The 18,993-nt window shown below is 36.5% G+C and overlaps 1 protein-coding gene across 3 annotated transcripts in view; it reads right to left on the reverse strand.

The window, feature by feature from the left end:
* nhsl1a (NHS-like 1a) overlaps window positions 1-18,993 on the reverse strand; it is a 53,930-nt gene that overhangs the window by 17,086 nt on the left and 17,851 nt on the right. Inside the window, exon 1 of one of the 3 annotated variants that reach the window (XM_046856200.1) lies at window positions 8,701-9,279. The exons of the other annotated variants lie outside the window; for them this stretch is intronic. Within the exon in view, the coding sequence (XP_046712156.1) occupies window positions 8,701-8,992 (292 nt within the window). The 5' untranslated portion in view covers window positions 8,993-9,279. Of the gene's footprint in view, window positions 1-8,700; window positions 9,280-18,993 lie in introns of those variants that run through there. 3 annotated transcript variants of the gene reach the window in all.

Raw genomic sequence — 18,993 nt, forward strand, 5'->3', positions numbered from 1 at the left:
TATAATAATCAAAACGTCATCACGCTAACTTCCATAGTTCCCTCACAGTTGGAAGTAAATTCCGAACACACCACTCATAGTATCCTGGACTCACATTATGGTTTACTCCTCATCCATGCTGCTTCTATTGTATGGTAGTTTAATCTGAGAAGGCAGACGGGTTTGTGGAGGCTCTTCTCCTCCTCCTCAGACAACAAATTCAATAAAATACTACATAAGCAGCAGGGGGCCGACAGTGCAAGTCTTTAATACCCAGACTACCACCTCTGAGGCTCCACCCTGACAACGAGGATGAGAAGAATCAGTGGGGTGTCTTCCTGGGGTGCAGGATGTCTTCACTAATCAACTCAGCACTGATTTATAACCACTACATTCTGTTTGTAAGTGTTTAAAAAATAGTTCTTACACCTGAGATGCTTTGTAAGAACTCTAATTGTTTGGAGTCGATTATGATGTGACAAGACTGAGGAAAATGTGCAGATTGAAGTGTAAAGAAATCCACATGCCTGACCTAATTAATGGCACTAGTTTATACTACTAATGGTACTAGTTTACATTGTCCAATTGCAAATGACATGACATTGCATGCAAATTGGGAATCTAGGGCTGAATTAGGTTTGGTATTTCTTTCTTTTTTCTGGGACAAGGAGAAAATGAGTTTCTCAGCTGTCTAGTTTGCATTGTGGGGTCACCATGAGATGACAGAAAAGCTTCAAATTTCAATTTATTTTTTATAAAAATGAGCAGACAGTCATCAGAATAATACACAAAAAGAGTTCATATGTGTAAATTAAAGATCTGTAAGCATGTCAAACTGTCACATAGAAAGACTGTACACACATTTGAATGCAGTAAACACTTACTCACTTACAGTAACTACGTTGTACTGGTGTGGAAATACACCCTAAATGAGACATCAGTTTATTAGAAAGCATCACACACCCACACCCACACACACACACACACACACACACACACACACCAAGTAAATACATTAGGATACAATTAACAAAGCCATTCACAAACTGTAAAAAATTAAACTGTTGATTACTTTAAAAATAACCTTCATCTGGGAGATCACAGGGATATAAATGTGAATATTTGATCTGTTAACTGGTTGCATATGTCAGCTTAATTGCATGACTCGGCCGACGAAACAACGAAGCGGCTAATTTATGAATTTCTCCTGGGTTTTTCCCGGTTTCACAAACTTCAAGCCATAAATCTATCAATCATTGTTTACTTAATCAACTGAGTCAGTGTAATGGTGAAGTATAAGCTTTGTAAAGAAATTTCATGCTTCATTGTAAAAGTTTTTCTTTTCTTTTTTTATACAAAAATACAGTACGGTAGTTTAGTTTGATTGTGGCTGCTGTATTGTGTCGTTTTTTATACACTTAAAATTAAGGTGTTTGGTATTTTATTTTTAAAATACATTTTGCCACACAAAACCATTTGATCCAAAGGACCATTTATCTTAGCCAAACCAGCATGTTCTGGGAAGCTGAGAGAAAACTGGTAAACCTAATGTGTACAGGGAGAAATTCCACACTGACAGTAATCTAATCTCAGGATCCAAATGGGGCCCTAGAGCTGTGAGCAATATGCTGCCCTGAAATCCGTTCCTAAAAGAAAAATCAATTTCTCGTTAGTGGAAATGCAAAATATCTTCTTGATATAAGCAAATCCTTGTTTGGTGTAAAAAAATATATGTTATGACTTTAACTGGAACAAAAGCTGATTTTAGATTGATATATTCATTATTACATTGCTACATGTGGGAAAAATGCTTTTTATAAGAAAGAAATGATATAATTGATTGAATGCAAGAGTCCAAATACAGTGTTGAGTTCTTCTACAAAGAGAGTGGGTACTCTTAGTGATGACGACAGTCAAATAGGGGCTAACAATATCATCATAACAAGCTCTTATCATTCGTCCTTTACTCGGTAGCCCTGCACAATAAAGCCATTCAGATCCAATGTCATCAGTCACCTGCAGGTCAACAAGCTTTCATAAATCTAACTGCAGGCACACTGGCACCGACAGCCGTAAATCGTAAAAAAAAAATAATAATAAAATAAAAAGAAAGTGTGTTTTAAATATTGTGGGTTTGTGTTTGTGCTGTTGGAAGACCACACATGGCAACAAATGCACAAAACTGCACGTTTTTTTTATGTATCCCAGAGACATACATCTTACACAAAACTATTCAGTGTAGTTGTCAGAGAACCACCAGCAATGCCTCCCTCCAGGGCTCACACTCAAACTCAGCCTCTCCCTGCTACTACCGAATTTTTCAGACTATAAGCCGCTACTTTTTTCCCTTGTTTTGAACCTTAAACATCGAAGCGATGAAACAACGAAGTGGCTAATTTATGAATTTCTCCTGGGTTTTCCTGGTTTCACAAACTTCAAGCCATAAATCTGAGCGACATAACATCAGACCAATGAAATTTCCGAACGGAAACGAAAAAACGCACCTCACCTGTGTTCTGAGCTGCACGGCATCGGGAGAAAAAAAGTTTTTATTAAACGCACAACGATGCCAAAAGATAAACTAGTTGTGAAATAGTTGTGAAAGGAAGGAGGAAGACAGTGAACAATGACTTTCTTGGTAGGCTACTGTTTAGATACAAGCCGTTGTAACGTGTTGAGTCTGGGTGAAGGGAGAGCTCGCTAACTCCAGTTGCAACAGAAATCATATAAGCACAGACAGGTTTCCAAAACTCATGCTTTTTTATTTTTCTTGGCAACAGCATTACTGGTTGGTCAAAGAAACTTAGAAATAAGCATCAGAAAATAATAAGGACATTTTCCTCATCTTTAACACACGCAGTAATACCGGAGAAAATGCAGTGCCAGGCTATTCCCAAAATACCGCTATGCTCCTAAAGGAAGCGCAACATATTTCACCCGTTACACCGTGTGTAACGTGTCTTTCATTAAAGCCTGTGTAAAGTACATTAGTGTAGACTAATAGACGGCTTATAGATGTTAAAAATAGGTGCGGCTTATTTATGTTAAAAATAAAAATATTTGTAAAATTCAGTGGGTGAATTTTACATTTAGTCCCAATTTGCTATTATCATTCCCTCCACTCTTCTGCAAAGCAGTTTCACTAGATTTTCTAGTGTGCTTATGGATATTTGTGTTAATCAGACACAATGATATTACGAAAGGCAGGTACAGATGTAGGTGACGAGACCTGGGGTGCAGTCAGCGTTCCAATTCATCCCAAAGGTGTTCAGTAGGGATGAGATCAGAGCTCTATAGCAGGCCACTCAAGATCTTCCTCTCCAAAGCATGTAAACCAGCTCTTCAAGCAGCTTACTTTGTGCACCAGGGCATCGCCATGCTGGAACAGGTTTGGGTTTCCAAGTTCAGTTGGGAAAAGAACCACATGTAGCAGTAAAGGTTAGGTGACCCAATACTTTTGGAAATATATTGTACTTGGTAATAATTACTGCATATTAATGACTTATAAAATAGTCTGTTAATTCCTACTCAATAAAAAAAAAAGCACAAAGCTAATATGTCAAATTTTCAAAAGGTCATATGTGACAATGGACAGCAGAGGAACAAAAGTCTCCATGCCAGCCCACTTGGAAGCTTTATCTCCTTTTACAGCTATTACACACTACAAAAGACTCCTACTCTTTCTGACTCCTACACGAAACATGTAGATGTAGACATTGAATACATTACTATAGTAACCATGTTTCAGAAAGAAACACACATTGTGACTAATGATAGCCTTTGCATCTCAATCCACAATTAACATTACACTTTCCAGTGTCCCATCAGCTCTTTAACCAAACATAATAAAGGTACATTACCAGAATGTTTACTTTCAGTTATATCTTATTATCTAACATTGATTTTAGTTGTAATTTTAATGGTGTTTAGTGCAAACAGATAGTTGCTATTGGAGGTGGTGTTCAATAGGTGACTTTCAAACTTGCCCACCCAAATGAATAAAATTGTACTTCCTGCTCCAAATATTTCTTACAAATGTATAATGGTCTAAATTTATTTTGTGTTTGTTCAATTTATACTAATATACATTTACCATACACTTTCACACAGTTACATAGACTGAATAACTCCACCAAAATCTGGTGAAGTTATGAAAAGTGTAGTCTATGAAAGTGTAGTTTAAGAGCTTGAGTTATCCTTCACATTAAAAAAATAAATATAAGTATTTCAGGTGATCTACCTGAATTTCTACAAACAACATTCGAAGCATATATGAAAAACAGGAGAAAAGCATTCACTGAGTGAGGGACAGCAGACTAATACATCTTGCTGATAGGGTTGGAGTTTTTAAAGAGATTAGAGATCAGAGGTGAATGACCAGACTGGTTTGAGTTGACAGGAATCTACAGTAACTCAAATAAGCACTCTACAACCATGGTGAGCAGAAAAGAATGTACAATGCACTATACATTGATGTTAGAGAGTTTTTGGCATATATTCAGCCTCTAAATACACAGTCACACATCATTTGGATGCCACAGCCTATCTAAATATTGTTGCTTATTAAGTAGATCTCTTTATGGTCCAATAGAGCACCATTGGGATGTGGCAGTACAAGAGATTCACATCGTTAATATGTGGATAATAAATCTACAGCATTTACGTGGTGCATGCCAACATGGAGCAGAATCCATGCCATAATGCCTGCTCTAAGAGCAAAAGGGGGACCTAGCCAGTATTAGTATAGTATTTATAATTAAGTTGGTGAGTACAATTGCAAATGTTCTTAATACTGTAAAAACTGTAAAGTGCAGTTTTTAAAAAGCATATGTTGCCATGTGATAAATGTTTGATTCGAAATCACATTGCAACCCACTGCAGTGTCACATGCACTCCTGCAGCCCACAGTCAAGATGCAGCTTTATTAACACAATGCAGACAAAACCAGTAGAGGCAGGAGGCAGAACACATTGCAGACCTGCACTTCACATAAACTGCTGCTGAGACGTCACACCACAGATGCAACATCACTAACAAAATGCAACGCAGGATGTCTTTTAGGAGTTACTATAAGCTCCTGTAACTGTATTAATCGCAGTGTTAGACATGAAAGGACAACCGAAATATGCAAACATTTTTCTACAAATAAATCTGCATCCAAGTCTCGAATGTTTATTATTAGAGTATTGACAAATTTTTAAAAGTCATATCCACACAATCTAACAATTTTATGGTGCAGGCCATTTTAATATTGCACTTTAATATGTTGCAGATTCCTATTGCTTGATAAAACAAAATAAAATATAATACATATAAAATAAAATAAAAAAACACACACCCCACAGTAAATTTAATTGTACCACACATGTAACACATGCCTTCCATATATTACACGTTTGTAAACATCTTTTCTATACAGTATATACTAGAGCATAAAATTGATACAACACAGTACATAAATCCAGAGACAGAACACATTAATAACACCGACACCAGCCTTTACTCTGTCTACAATGGCATATGTGGCTTATTGATCTGTGAAATATCTGCCCTGCCAGGAGATCGAAAAAGTGTGCCAATATCTGTGTCAGAAAACTGGGCCGGCTCCAGCTAAATGGGAAATCTGACCTCCTACAGTAAATCAGCAGAGAATACAAGAGCCTTTTAGGGACTACTGTTACATGTCTACAAGATATTATATGAGTGAGGGTGGGGCTTTGTGTGGATTTTGGATAATACACAGATGTAGTCTAAAAGCCTAGTCAAGATTATGTTTGTCATCATTATTAAACTAATATGAATATTAAACTCAAACTCTAATTTCAGAGTGAGCTATATATATTAATTTAATAGCCTTAACATACAGTAGAAAAGCCTATCACCTGTAGCTAAATTGGAATAAATAGTCAAAATAATACACACTACACATTATAAGATTTTGGCAGTCACAGTGAGCAATGTAATAAAGCACAGTCAAGCTGCAATAAAGCAGATTATAGAAGAACTATATTAACTATGAATAGATTGCTAACAACTGCTATTATCTATTTAATAAAAGCTTAACTGTTGATCACATCCTTAATTAGGATTTTTGCCACTTAACTACAAGAAATGATTAGTACCCTGTTTTTTGAGAAGTGCTTCATAGACATTTAACAATGCATCTTATTCAAAGCAGTATTTAAATTGGAGTCTTTTAATGCAAACAGCCGAATTAATGGAGCATTCTTACATTAGAAAGCAAGCTTCAGTGCTCAGGTGTCAGTCTGTAATTTTATACACATTTTTATCAGTGAACTACTTTAGATGCTACTGTGCATGCCGTGGAATATAGCACTTAAAATAGTAACGTCTATTTAAGGTGCTAGATTCCAAAGTCCTATGGTCCTGCTGGCAAAGTCAAACCAGGGAAAATCAAACACAACAAAATTTTCCAAAACCAAATTCATTTGTGCACACGATTTGTTTTGCTTTTTTTTATAGTATTGATTGGTAGTACTTTGATTAGTAATACTGTAGATTCCAAATTTATCAAAAACAATGACTAAAACTGATTTAATTTTCCTGGTGTTCTGTTATACTATATGTGAAACCAGAGCATGTTTTTGGAAGAAATGTGCATTCATATGTCTTACATAATTATGCAAATGTGTAAGACTTTTAAGTGTAATTAAATTAAGTGTAAACATGCTGCAAGTAGATGAGTTTAGTATGCAGATTTCCAATGTGTGAGCCATTTCTTATTCACAGAGCCCCTGTGCTGAAGGCAGACTGCTGATTGGCTCAAGCAGAACATGACAACAGGAGAGAAAAAAGCAACCAATCATGCTGGTTCCCCTAGAACTTCTCAGTCATTGTTCATTGCTGCATTAATCACTGAGTGCTGAGGCTCATGTCTATGCTAGAGATGGGTCAAACTAATTAGATAAAAATATTTAATGAAAAGTCTGATGCTATGTGACAAGATGCCATGCCATTCATGTTTGCTGAATAGGTATTAATGCTTGCATCTGTCTAAAGCCATGTGTAAAATCCCTTGCTGATCTGCTCATTCGTCCACCATGTGGATTCCTCTTCTGCTGTAAAAACCTAGTAAAATAATAGTAACAAATGAGCTTTAAAATTGATTTTGGGTAGTGGGTGATCTCCTGCATCTTGTGAATCACATTTACACAATCGCACAGCCTAAATCTAAACCCTGCTAAATATCCTCCAACACCCCAACTCTATGCAAATATACAGAAAATGTACAGAATTTGTACGTTATCCGCTTCTTGCATATTGCAAAGAAGATAATTTGATCAATTTGGTGAATTTGATTTTAAATTTTAAACAGAACTGGTGCCATCTGGTGGAGGACATGTGCTTTGTAAGGTCATGTAAAAGGTTGCATACTGTAAAAAATGCAAACGAGGGCCATTATTATTATTATTATTACTACTAATAATAGTAGTAGTAGTAGTAGTAGTAGTAGTAGTAATAGTAGAGGCATGCATCCTTTGATTACCTCTTTTTATTTTGTACCCTAAGTGGCTAAAAGGTACACAATGGCCTGTGGTTTGTATCGGTTACTAAGGGCATAGTGCACTCTGGAGAACATCTCTATGCTCTATTAAGCCTTTAACACAAAAAAATAAGTGGATTGACTGCTACACCTTCTGTTTTGCTGCACAACAAGTGAATGTAATGAAATTCTAAGGCTCTGTATAGTACAGCCCTTGAGAGACATCCGTCTCTATGTTGTCAGGTGGGATGAGCTGTTACCTCAAAGTAATTTTCTTTGATACTTGCTGAGAACCTGGAGCTTGATCGTTACTTTAAAAATGGATCAGCCAGTCCAAACAATGACTAGATGCACAGATCCAACGATAATATACCCAGCAGTTCAACATATACTGTTCGAGTAGCACCTGCTCCAAGTATATTTAAAAAGCCCACCTGCCTGAAAGACTTTCAGAAATTAGCATCTGCTTTTGCTGACAGGAATTTCATGAAAATCTGTTACAGAAGCACAGCCTCCATGTGGCAGTTTCAGTGTGATGCATATTTTAATTAAATAATTCACTGACTCATTAAATTAAGTCAAGTCATTAATATTAATTCTGACACTGTCAGCCAACAATATGTTCTTTTTTTTTTTGAGCTTTTTTGTCAGGCACTCACATAACATGTAATAAAACTATAGTGTTTTACTGTCCTTACACCCTAAATGTAAAATTATGTATTTCTGAATAGTGAATGGTTGGTGAAGCCACATGCAAGAGATTATCAAACAATTTAAGCAAGCGATGAATGCAGAGATAAGATAAAGGGAAGCATACCACCCTAAGCTCCCCGATTAAATCGCAAAGTTGTCTAAGTAAACTGTATTTCAATTTAAACAGCATCTGTCAGCAACTGCCTCAGGAGCTTGCTGGTCTTGGCCTTCCAAAGACTGTGCACATTCTAATAAGTCTAGGCACCAAAATATACACCAGTTTAAATGCCACCCTGAAATATTGTACTCATCTCAAAATGTTTACAGCCCTGGAGCCTACTCATACTGTTTCAACACCTGCTAATTCCATCTGATAACAGAAACTGTAGCCTCTGGGAAAGAATATTCTCCACCTCCATTTAGCAATAAAAGCCAGCATTTGGGATAACTGAAACATTACTGATGATGAATAAATGATCCCGCATTGAATGACCTCCAGCTGATGCAGCGTCTCAAAGCTCTACCTGTACAATCCTCCTGCATGGGCTTGAAAGTGCTTCTGTGCTGTGTCTGAAGTGGTTGAATGCTTGTAAATAATGAAGGTCCATCCCAGTGTCTGGAATACCAAAGTCTATCCTGCCGCTCATGGATCTTGGAGACAAGAAGCCTGCGACGGAGGCTGCCCCCATTTTGAGACTGGAGGTTGTTTGGTTTGTGAATGTAGATTGGAAGGAGCTCATCCTCATCTTCATAGTAAACCCTGTTCCAGCACTTCCCTGCCAGTTGGGGAGAGATGCAGTTCACGTATGCCATCATCTTCCCCCTTATACGAATTCCGGTTCCTCAGTTTCTATATTCCAATACAGGACATCCTCGACCTATTTTTTTTTTCCCCTGGATCTACTGAAAATCCCTCAAAAGTATGAGTTAAAATTTTTTTTTTGCCCTTTACAAGAATGAAATAAGATGTAAATATAGAATTTAAAATTGTTGAAAAATAAGAATGTCTTTAAAGAAAGAAAATTAAAGTTAAAATAAGATCAGTTATATTCGTTCAACTCCCAGAGAGTCTAGACTGAAGGGAAGCATTACCTTGCATGGCTACTTTGTTCAGCTAATCTGTAAAACTGGATTATCTGTCTCCATCCTAATGCTAATAATGAGAGGCTCCCACACTGCAGATGGTCAACTTGGAGTAAGCATTTACTGCAACTTGTCTGACTAAAGGTCTTGTATATTACCCAGTTTGTTTGTTTATGTCAATGAAACATCCACTGGTGCGCTTGTTCTGTTAATGAGACCTCCACAGGGAAAAGCTACTGTATGATGATTATCTAAAACCCGTGAAGTTTCACTACACAAGCACACCCTCAAATACATACAGTATATAGAAGACAGGGCTTGACACTTGAAGCTGTTACTTTTGCAAGATTTCCTTTTAATAAAGAGCTGTTGCTGCCAGAAAGTAACGCTACTCCACCTACTGGTGATCAATAAGCAGTGCACCAAGGGATGCACCAAGGAAATAAAAAACATAATTTGTGTCTCCTTCATAACTTTTTCTCCTTCCACTGTTTCCTGCTTATTTTCCTATAGATATTTTCTATTGTACAGCTGTATAGCTGTATGCTCATAACATGCATTTCATATATATAATTTAAATTCTCTTTGATATTTTGCACACATGAACACTTGAAATTTAAACGTGTGACCAAAACGAGTCTCTTTACTGTGATATTGAAAATTACTGATACATATAAATGGTCTAAAGCTGTAGAAGGATAGAAGTGGGGATTAACATACTAACTGACCAGCATGATATTTTGTTTTTTGTTTTTTTCCCCACTGGAGAAAAAGTGAACTAATCCATGGTTAAAACTGGATGCATTAAAAACTGGACTATCCGGTGAATGATGCATGCGTGGCAACCCCAGGGATCTTGGATCAACAGCATTCGAATACACGCACACACACGCACACATGCACACACGCACACACACACACACACACACACACACACACACACACACACACTCACACTCACATTCAATAATTGTTGTGGTGACAATAAAAAACTGAAAAGACATACATTTTAGAACTTGGCTTCAGAACTGCTGACTGTGAGCTGAGGTCCAGAGGGACATCATTAATACAACAGAACAATATGAAAAGACTTTTACCATGTCCATTACATCACTTTATTAGCACACTTTGGCCAGAAATACTGCAATCAGCCATTTTATCACACTCAGATTTGATTACAGTTCATCTAAAGTATGGTCCAAACCCCAAGCTCAGCTCCATAGATGTCTGAGATGGTGAAATAAAAGTGCTCCACCTAGCACTTACATGCCAAAAAAAACTGGGAGGGAAATCCTAATTTCAATACCATGTAGGGCCTCTCCACTCCATAGAACAAATAATCTCACCACATCATTGCTAAACACCAACAAATCTGACCATTTCTTAACTATAATGATATCTGGCTGCTGTAGGTGTGTCTTTGTTCCTTCGTGTTCATTGTTCAATGTTCATTAGCTACCAAGTATTGGGGTAGTTTATCAAAAGCTTGTCTATAATGTCAAAAGGATACATTTTTCTTTCTTTATATGTGGCTACATAGATACTCCACAAATAATTTACTTTTAAAAAATATTGTATTTGTAGAAAACACATTCAATATACCTTTAACTCCTGTGAAAGAACTTTGAAAGAACAAAATGGCAAACACATACACATAAGTTCTGTTGCCTATTAATATTGAAAACCTCCAATGATGACACCACTAAAATCAGCAGAACTCACTCATAGGTTAACTGGATGAGGTCAAATCAATGGTACTCATGAAAAATATAGTTTTCTATTCCAACCTCTAACACCACAACAGTTTAGGAGCTTTAATAAGAAAACCCTTGTTGTGCCCTGTTAATTTTGAAGCCATTTATCTGGCTGACAATTTCAGCCTTTAATGACCTGAATTCTCGAGAGATATTCGTTTCCACAGCTGCTGCACTCTTTGCCATGGATACAATAGGGTTTCGTTAAACAAGAGTTTCACACTGACACTAATAGCAATGCTCTGTTAAACATTCAGGTTTTCTTTGACTTTTATACCATGACAGCAATAGAGTCCATGTGGAAGATCAACAGGTTAGATATACTGAAAAATACCGGGTGATACTGCTGGAAAAGAGCATACAGTGTTGAAAGAACTTGCTTTAGAGTTTTGGCCATCTGGTGATAGCAAGCTCAATGCCCTATTAAATACAACAATCCAGTGACTCTGAATAGAGATTAGACTCTCCCATAAGGAGCATAATATTTCCAGAGGCCATGCTAGACAAACTCAGTTGGCTGTAATTTTAACATCCTGTAGTGAGTGTATCATAACGATTGAAGGACTAGGAGTGAGCAACAATGACTGCCATAGACCCAGAGGCTTCATATGAACAGAACCACCAGCATGACCAAACACAATAGTCAGCTGGGTCCTAGTGCCAGTGCAGTTTATCTTTCTGGCTCACATTTAATAGCATGATGGGAAACTCGTTGATTAAAATCTCACCATAATCAGGCTACACAAAGACATCAGGTCGCCTGCAATTTATAAGATACGCTTTATTAGTTTTATTAGCTTTATTTAAAATAGTGGCACACTCATAAGGCTACAATTAAAAGTTCTTTAGGTAATTGTTAAGCTGTAACATTATAACAGAGTTTAAATAAATTGTTTTTACGCTGTTGACATCTGTTTGCTTTCACAGCAGAATTGCTCATCTGATGACTATGACTGAAAACTGACTGCTCTTGAGAGCTGCAATTAGCTTGTTTACCCTGTTTGTCCATAGAAGCCCAGTATACTGGTTGAACTTTTAACCATGGTTGGTTTCATAATGTCTTCGAAATAGTAAATTCTTTGGGCACAAACATTTCCTAAGAGGAAATGAAACAAATGGATGCCTGGTTTATTCCCCAGAATACAATGTCCATTTCTCTTGGAACACTGCATTATACAGTATATATACATATATTGAAATCCCCGTTTTATCACAGTGGTTTAGAATATAGCGAGATGTATTTTGTGTAAATTTATAGAAATACAGTAAACTGTATCACATTTATAGTACAGTACAGTTTTGTAGTATGCATAGATTCTCTGCTTGTTTATTGGTTGAAGTGTACTATGATGTAAAAAAAAAAAAGAGGCAGAGTTGAAGATACTTTCTGTACTGTACTGTATTAACATTTTGCTTCATTTTATAATTAATAATTCAATTATATTTTTATTAATAAATTCCATTATTTCAACATTAAACTCCATAAAAACAATTCCCTATAAGTTTCTTGGTCTATCGTGCTATCTGTGAGAGGCCGGGAAAATCAGCGAAACAAATTAGTTATGTGGCAAATGCAATTCCACGATAAACTGGGGGGCGCGAGATTCAAATCACAGCAATTCAGGGGATTACTCTCTCTCTCTCTCTCTCTCTCTCTCTCTCTCTCTCTCTCTCTCTATATATATATATATATATATATATATATATATATATATATATATATATATAGTGAAATCTTAGCTGTTTGTGTACTTTATCCTGTATGTGCTATAGAGAATCATAAACAGAACCAAATCATTCCAAGAAAGTATTCTAGTGGATAACACAGAAACAGCAACTGGGTATGCCAAAATATTTGCTTAAATATAGCCACTCCAGCTAATGGTGGTATGGCATGCTGTTTAATGAGGCTAATTATAGCATATGGGACTTGCACTTAAAACCAAAAGTTGCATTCTTTCAATTCTAATGCTAAATCTCTGGTAGATCTTCCTCTACTCCTCTGAGTAGAAGCATTATTAGGTTGGAAAGGTAAAAAAAGAACAGTGATATGTTGCATAGCAGACACTGATGTATATCTGTGGTGTGCCAAAGAGAAGGTTTATAAGCTTTACAGTGAAGCAAGGGTAGCATTTAATCACTAGCTCAAAAGATAAAGTTGTGGTATATTTAAGAAATCTTTGAGAGCGGTATAGAAATAGCTGTCCTGACCCAAATTTGGAGGTAGAGCTTTAGATGTAGATAAGGTTAAGAAATAAGATTCGTGTTGTACTGGAACGCTTGCAAAAACAAAGCATAGATTATACATTCTTATAATCACAGCATAGTAAAAAAAAAAAAAAAAAAGAATACATTTTAGCCAAGCTTTATAAAAAGCCAATCTATCTTGTGATATTGTAACATTAATCATTACCATTAAGGTTTGCATTGTGGACCACCACCTTCTTCATTTTTCATTCAGAAGAATTCCTTTGTTTTTCCATCTGAACTATGGGGACGTGCGAAAGTCAAGCTCAATGTCTCAACCTCACTATTACCATTAGGGTCAGATGCAAAATTCCACAAATGCTAGGGAGGGTCTTCACACACCAGGCAGCTGTGCAGGGTGTGTCTGTGTGTGTTGTGTATGGTTACATGTTCATGAGGATCTGACTCCATCAACCAAGATATCTGCAGGCATGGTACACATTTTGAATGACCTTTAATCCCAGAAGTATGGTCACATTCCAAAAATAATGTATAAATTATTTTATTATAAAATATTAGCCCAAACAATATAAAATGGTGGATTCAATATTTGAAAAAATACTTAATCTATGTTCATATTGCAAAATGCATGGATACAGTTTTTTAAGAATATACTTCATATATCTCTAAAGGAAAATAATAATAATAATAATACTAATAATAATAATACTAATAATAATAATAAACAATAGAATATAATTTTTTCTCAAAAAAAATTTCTCAATGATCTGTTTTCCTAGTGCAAAAATATGAGCTTGTACATGTGCAAATTCAGTTTGTCATTATCATGGGGCAAACAAAATACCTTTCAACACATACAGTGAGGTTGATATTCCTCTTACCATCGTTATACATGAATAAAAACTGCATGAGGAAAAAAACAGGACACACTGTATGAGCACACTTTCCTGTGTACCCAAAGTCCATACTTTCTTTCAGTCCCAGGTACTGGATATTTTAGCCTGGAATTAAGGCCATAAGTTATGGCCATTAATAGACCTTCGAGCAAAATAACAACCATGACCACACATCCTAAGTTAACATAAAAACAGGTAAAAAAAAAAAGGATTGGGTTAGGGTGGCCTCCAGATTTGAATTATTCTGAAAATCTGTAATATGAACAAGAGGGTGGCTACATACTGTATAAACATTAATATTGTGTATGATAAGGAGTATAACAACCCTCCCTAATCATTTGACCGGGTCATGGGGTCATGCGGTAATGTGCATATTATTTTACTATTATACAGAGTGTATGATTTTATTTCAATTTAATTACATATACACCGAACAGGCAACACATTATGACATTATAACTGACTGGTGAGTGAATAACACTGTTTATCTCTTCATCATGGCAGCTGTTAGTGGGTGGGATATACAGTAATCCCCCGTTTATCGCGGTGGTTCCAAAACCGCCCACTATAAATTAAAAACCGTGATAAACGGATGCCACCCCAAAAAAAGCTATTTTATGTATACAGTACTATACTTTATTAACATTTTAATTCATTTTATAACTAATAATTATATTTTTTATTAATCAATTTCATTATTTCAACATAAAACCTCATAAAAACAATTCCCTATTGGTTTTTGGTCCATCGTGCTATCCGCGAGAGACCGGGAAAATTAGTGAGTGAACATTTTAACATATGTGTTGGAAGCAGGAAAAATGGGCAAGTGAAAGGATTTCAGAGAGTCTGACAAGGGCCAAATTGTGATGCTAGATGACCGGGTCAGATCATCTCTAAAACTGCAGCTGTTGTAAGATGTTCCCGTTCTGCAGTATTGAGTATCAAAAGTGGTCCAAGGAAGGAACAGTGGTAAACCGGCAACAGGGTCATGGGCATCCAAGGCTCACTGATGCACGTGGGTTGTTAAGGCTGGCCTGTGTAGTCCGATCCAGAAGATAATTAACTGTATCTCAGATTGCTGAAGGAATTAATGCTTTTAATGCTTGACGGGTTACGACTGTTTCTGCAGCAAAAGGAGGACCAACACAAAATTAGGCCGATACTCATAATGTTATGCCTGATTGGTGTATAATGAAAATGTAACTCATCATAAGGCAGGAACAGTGGAAACTTTATTTATTAATGCATTAAAAAACTGCTACTGAAACAAGTGCAGGAAAGTGTTTTTTTTTTTTTTTTTTTTAATAAAACACCCTGCTGACCACAAGGGTCAATTAAATAGAAAAAAAAATTTTTTTGTAATCTTGTATTTTATCTTTCTGTGCAGCCCCCTAACAAAGGATCCACAGGAATATAAAATCCACTTAAAAGTGTCTCCAACATTGTTATGCATTATAAGAAAATAGTACTGCCAAAAAAACTCTGCAGACTAAAGCTTTCTGAAAATTACAAGGTTTTAAACAATGTTTAGCGAAATTAGAGTGATAAATGTTTAGCAAATTACTGCCCAAAGTGTCAATACTTGCATTGTTATTAGTGCTAATTGTAATGATAGGTGCCAATAATTCTTCACTGTTTAACTATTTTATTAGGAACTATTGCTATTAGTCCCAAGTCATATTCAGGAAAACTCAAATGTGTAGAAATTGTCAGGTTGCGAAACGTGTGTGTGTGTGTGTGTGTGTGTGTGTGTGTGTGTATACGCTGGATGTTTCTCAAGGTTATTGTGATATATTGTGAAATATTTAAACATATTTTACCCTCTGCCTCCCACAAGAACTATCTCCATTCCACATGGTTTCTGTCTGCTTCAGAAAAAGGTGAAAAACAGATGCAGTTTCCTGCTCATTAAAGATCTATTCGACCTTGACTCTCCCCCACTTCCAAAGGTACAACTCAAGATAGAGCTGGGGGGCTTCTGCACACATTTGCACTCACAGTAACTGTCCTGCTGACAACGAGGCTCATTTTAAAAACAAGCTTTATGGAAATGGCCATCTGCACTGAGGCCTTTCATTGCTGCTGTTTTTCACCCAGACTTGTCTGAGTATAGGTAGGTTGACACAAGCATCTCAGAGCCTCACTATTTTTAGTAGAGGAGTTGTGGTAGTGGTGGTGGTGGTGATGATTAGGAGGGAGGGTTCTAATGATTGGCTTGTTTTGTGACTTTGCTTTAAAACCTGTTCTAACCTGTATAGTTGCAGCCTCATAACATCCAAGCACCTTTCACTTCTGCTAAATGTTAATATGCTCCTCTGGCTCTTAGAGAAGAAAAAGAAAACACGCTTGTTCTTATAAAATTGCTGTAACTAAGGGCTGTACAAAATCTGTAGCTTGATTGTGGCAATTGTACTGAATTAGTGTGCACATAAGGCACAGATAATGCAGATTTTATTGAGTGACTCTGAAATTATATATATATATATATATATATATATATATATATATATATATATATATATATTTATAAAATATAATATTATGTCTTCTTATTTAAAGTGCCTTTTCAGGTTTTAGAGCTTTACAGTTTATATTAAGCCTGTTATATTACATTAAATACAAAATGTAAACATGTGGTTAACACATGATCTTACAACAGAACAAGCATCCCTACAGACACATTCAGTTCAGTGATTCTCAAAGCAGGAAAAAAATCAGTGAAGCATAGCCAGAGCCTTTTTTTTTTTTATTAATTACCCCAATGGAAATCAAAACCTAGAATTATAATATCCTGCATATGAAGTTCTAATAGTCATTACTATAAACTTTAATCTTGGACCTAATGTGATTTGACCATGGCTCTATAAAATTTGAAATGTTTATTGTACACATTTGAGGGTTGATAAAATAAACCTGTACACTAAGTGAAACTTCACAATGTAATTTTAAGGTTGGCAGTGTGAGAAGTGACTGAGCTCCAGGAATCCAGGTCACGGTGGTGAACAGATTAATTCTACCTGACATCAGGAGGGGGTATGATGTGCATGGTGAAAGGTCACACAGTATTAAAGCCAGAATAAGAGAGCGTGAGTGAAACTTGTGCCGTGAACTCATCACATAAGACTGGAAAAAAAAATGCTGAGCCTCTATAGGTTTCATCATGAGAAGTGCAGATATGGCTTTTTTTTTGCCTTTCATGCATTTACAAGAACAACAGCAACAGAATGCATTGAGCTTTTGTAGACCTCTGAGAAATACTCACACAAAAGACATCAATCTCTCTCCCTTTTAAAAACCCCGGTCATTTATTCCCTCATCTCTCCCTTAGTAGCCCGTTAGCTTGGTTTCTTCCCGAGAAAACAAAGGAAGCAGAGAAGAACGAAGCAGGGAGCACTTTTGAAATCCAACACTGCAGCCTAACTACAGCTGAGCACTGCTCTCTTTTGTCCTCCTCCCTCAACTTTTTGCTGCAAGTTCAGCAGTCTATCGCAGACTCTCTTTCTCTCTGTCTTACATCGAAAAGAACAAATCTTACCTCTCAGACAGAACATGTTCTCCTCTCCAGTTCAGTGTGGGCGTTTGAGTGTTTTAACAGTGTGTCAGAGTTTTTCCCTCATACAGCCTGGTGTCCCAAATGAAGTAACTCCCTCTCTCGTCCCAGCACACACTCACACAAGTTAACAGATACAGGCTTGAAACTCCCTCCCTGGTCTTCTTTTGCACACACAAACACACACGCTGCTGCTCACTCCTATGGCAGGCAGCCAGCTTCAATAAGAATTATGGTAGTGTTATTCAAGCTGGTCATACATACTACTGTACTTGTGCTGCACAGACTTCTCTAGACGTACAAGAGTAAAAGATGGAGGTGGACAAACAAAGAAAAAAGAAAAGGAGAAAGAAAGACTGGGTCCTACAAAAGTGTGGCCAGAGGTCCCTTCTGCTTAACTTTATCTCCAGCTGTAGCTCGACTGATTGTTCTCTGTTTGGCGGCGAAAAGTCATCTGACAAAAATAGGCAAATCTCCTAGACTCAATTGTTATCCAAAAAGCTGACCAGGGGGAGAGCCTTCCGAGGCTGTCACCACTCGCTATTAAAATAAACCTACAAATAGAAGGAAATCTACAGAGTGACAACATTTTAATGCTGCCAGTTCGGATAATGACCACAAATAAGGATTTTTACACTGAAATATCAAAATCTTACAACTGTCCTATAAATGTTTTTCTAAGGTTGAAATGTAAATCCTGCAAAAACACTATTAGTGTCTTAGTATGTAACAGTATGCCATTTAACACCAATTCAACAAAGTTAAACAAAGTAAATCAAAGTTTAAAGCAATTTTAGCCAAAAATGAGTGATAGTACAGTTAATATAGACAATGCAGCTTGTCTACAGTTAAATTGACAGGGTTTCCAGCTGTTGCAATTTCTTTTCTTTTTCTTTTCCCTTGTGTGCAGTTAAGTATAATAATATTGCAAACCTTGGTTTTGAATGCAAACAAACCAAAACTATATTCAGTATGTTTTCTAACCAATAATCTATTGTCCTATAAAGTTCTAATAAAGTGAAAAGTTGCATGCATTTGGTCATGATTCTTTTAGGCTCCAGACCCGATTTGAGAAAGACAGTGTATGACATCTGTTATAGCTGTTATAATAAGTTGTAACAGATGTGTCACGAAATGAAATGTGTTGGTAACTATGATATGGCAGTGGTGAATAATCTAACAGAATAGATCCAGAAGCTTTTCTAGAAGTTAGAAAATAGGTTAAATGCAGCTGTGTGGGAATACAAGCTGAATACAAATCATTAGTTTTAAGTCAGACAACACAAACGTGATCATGGAGATCTGAAGATTCTTACCTTTGTCATG

Source organism: Silurus meridionalis, chromosome 8, assembly GCF_014805685.1.
Source record: "Silurus meridionalis isolate SWU-2019-XX chromosome 8, ASM1480568v1, whole genome shotgun sequence".
Classification (NCBI taxonomy): domain Eukaryota; kingdom Metazoa; phylum Chordata; class Actinopteri; order Siluriformes; family Siluridae; genus Silurus; species Silurus meridionalis.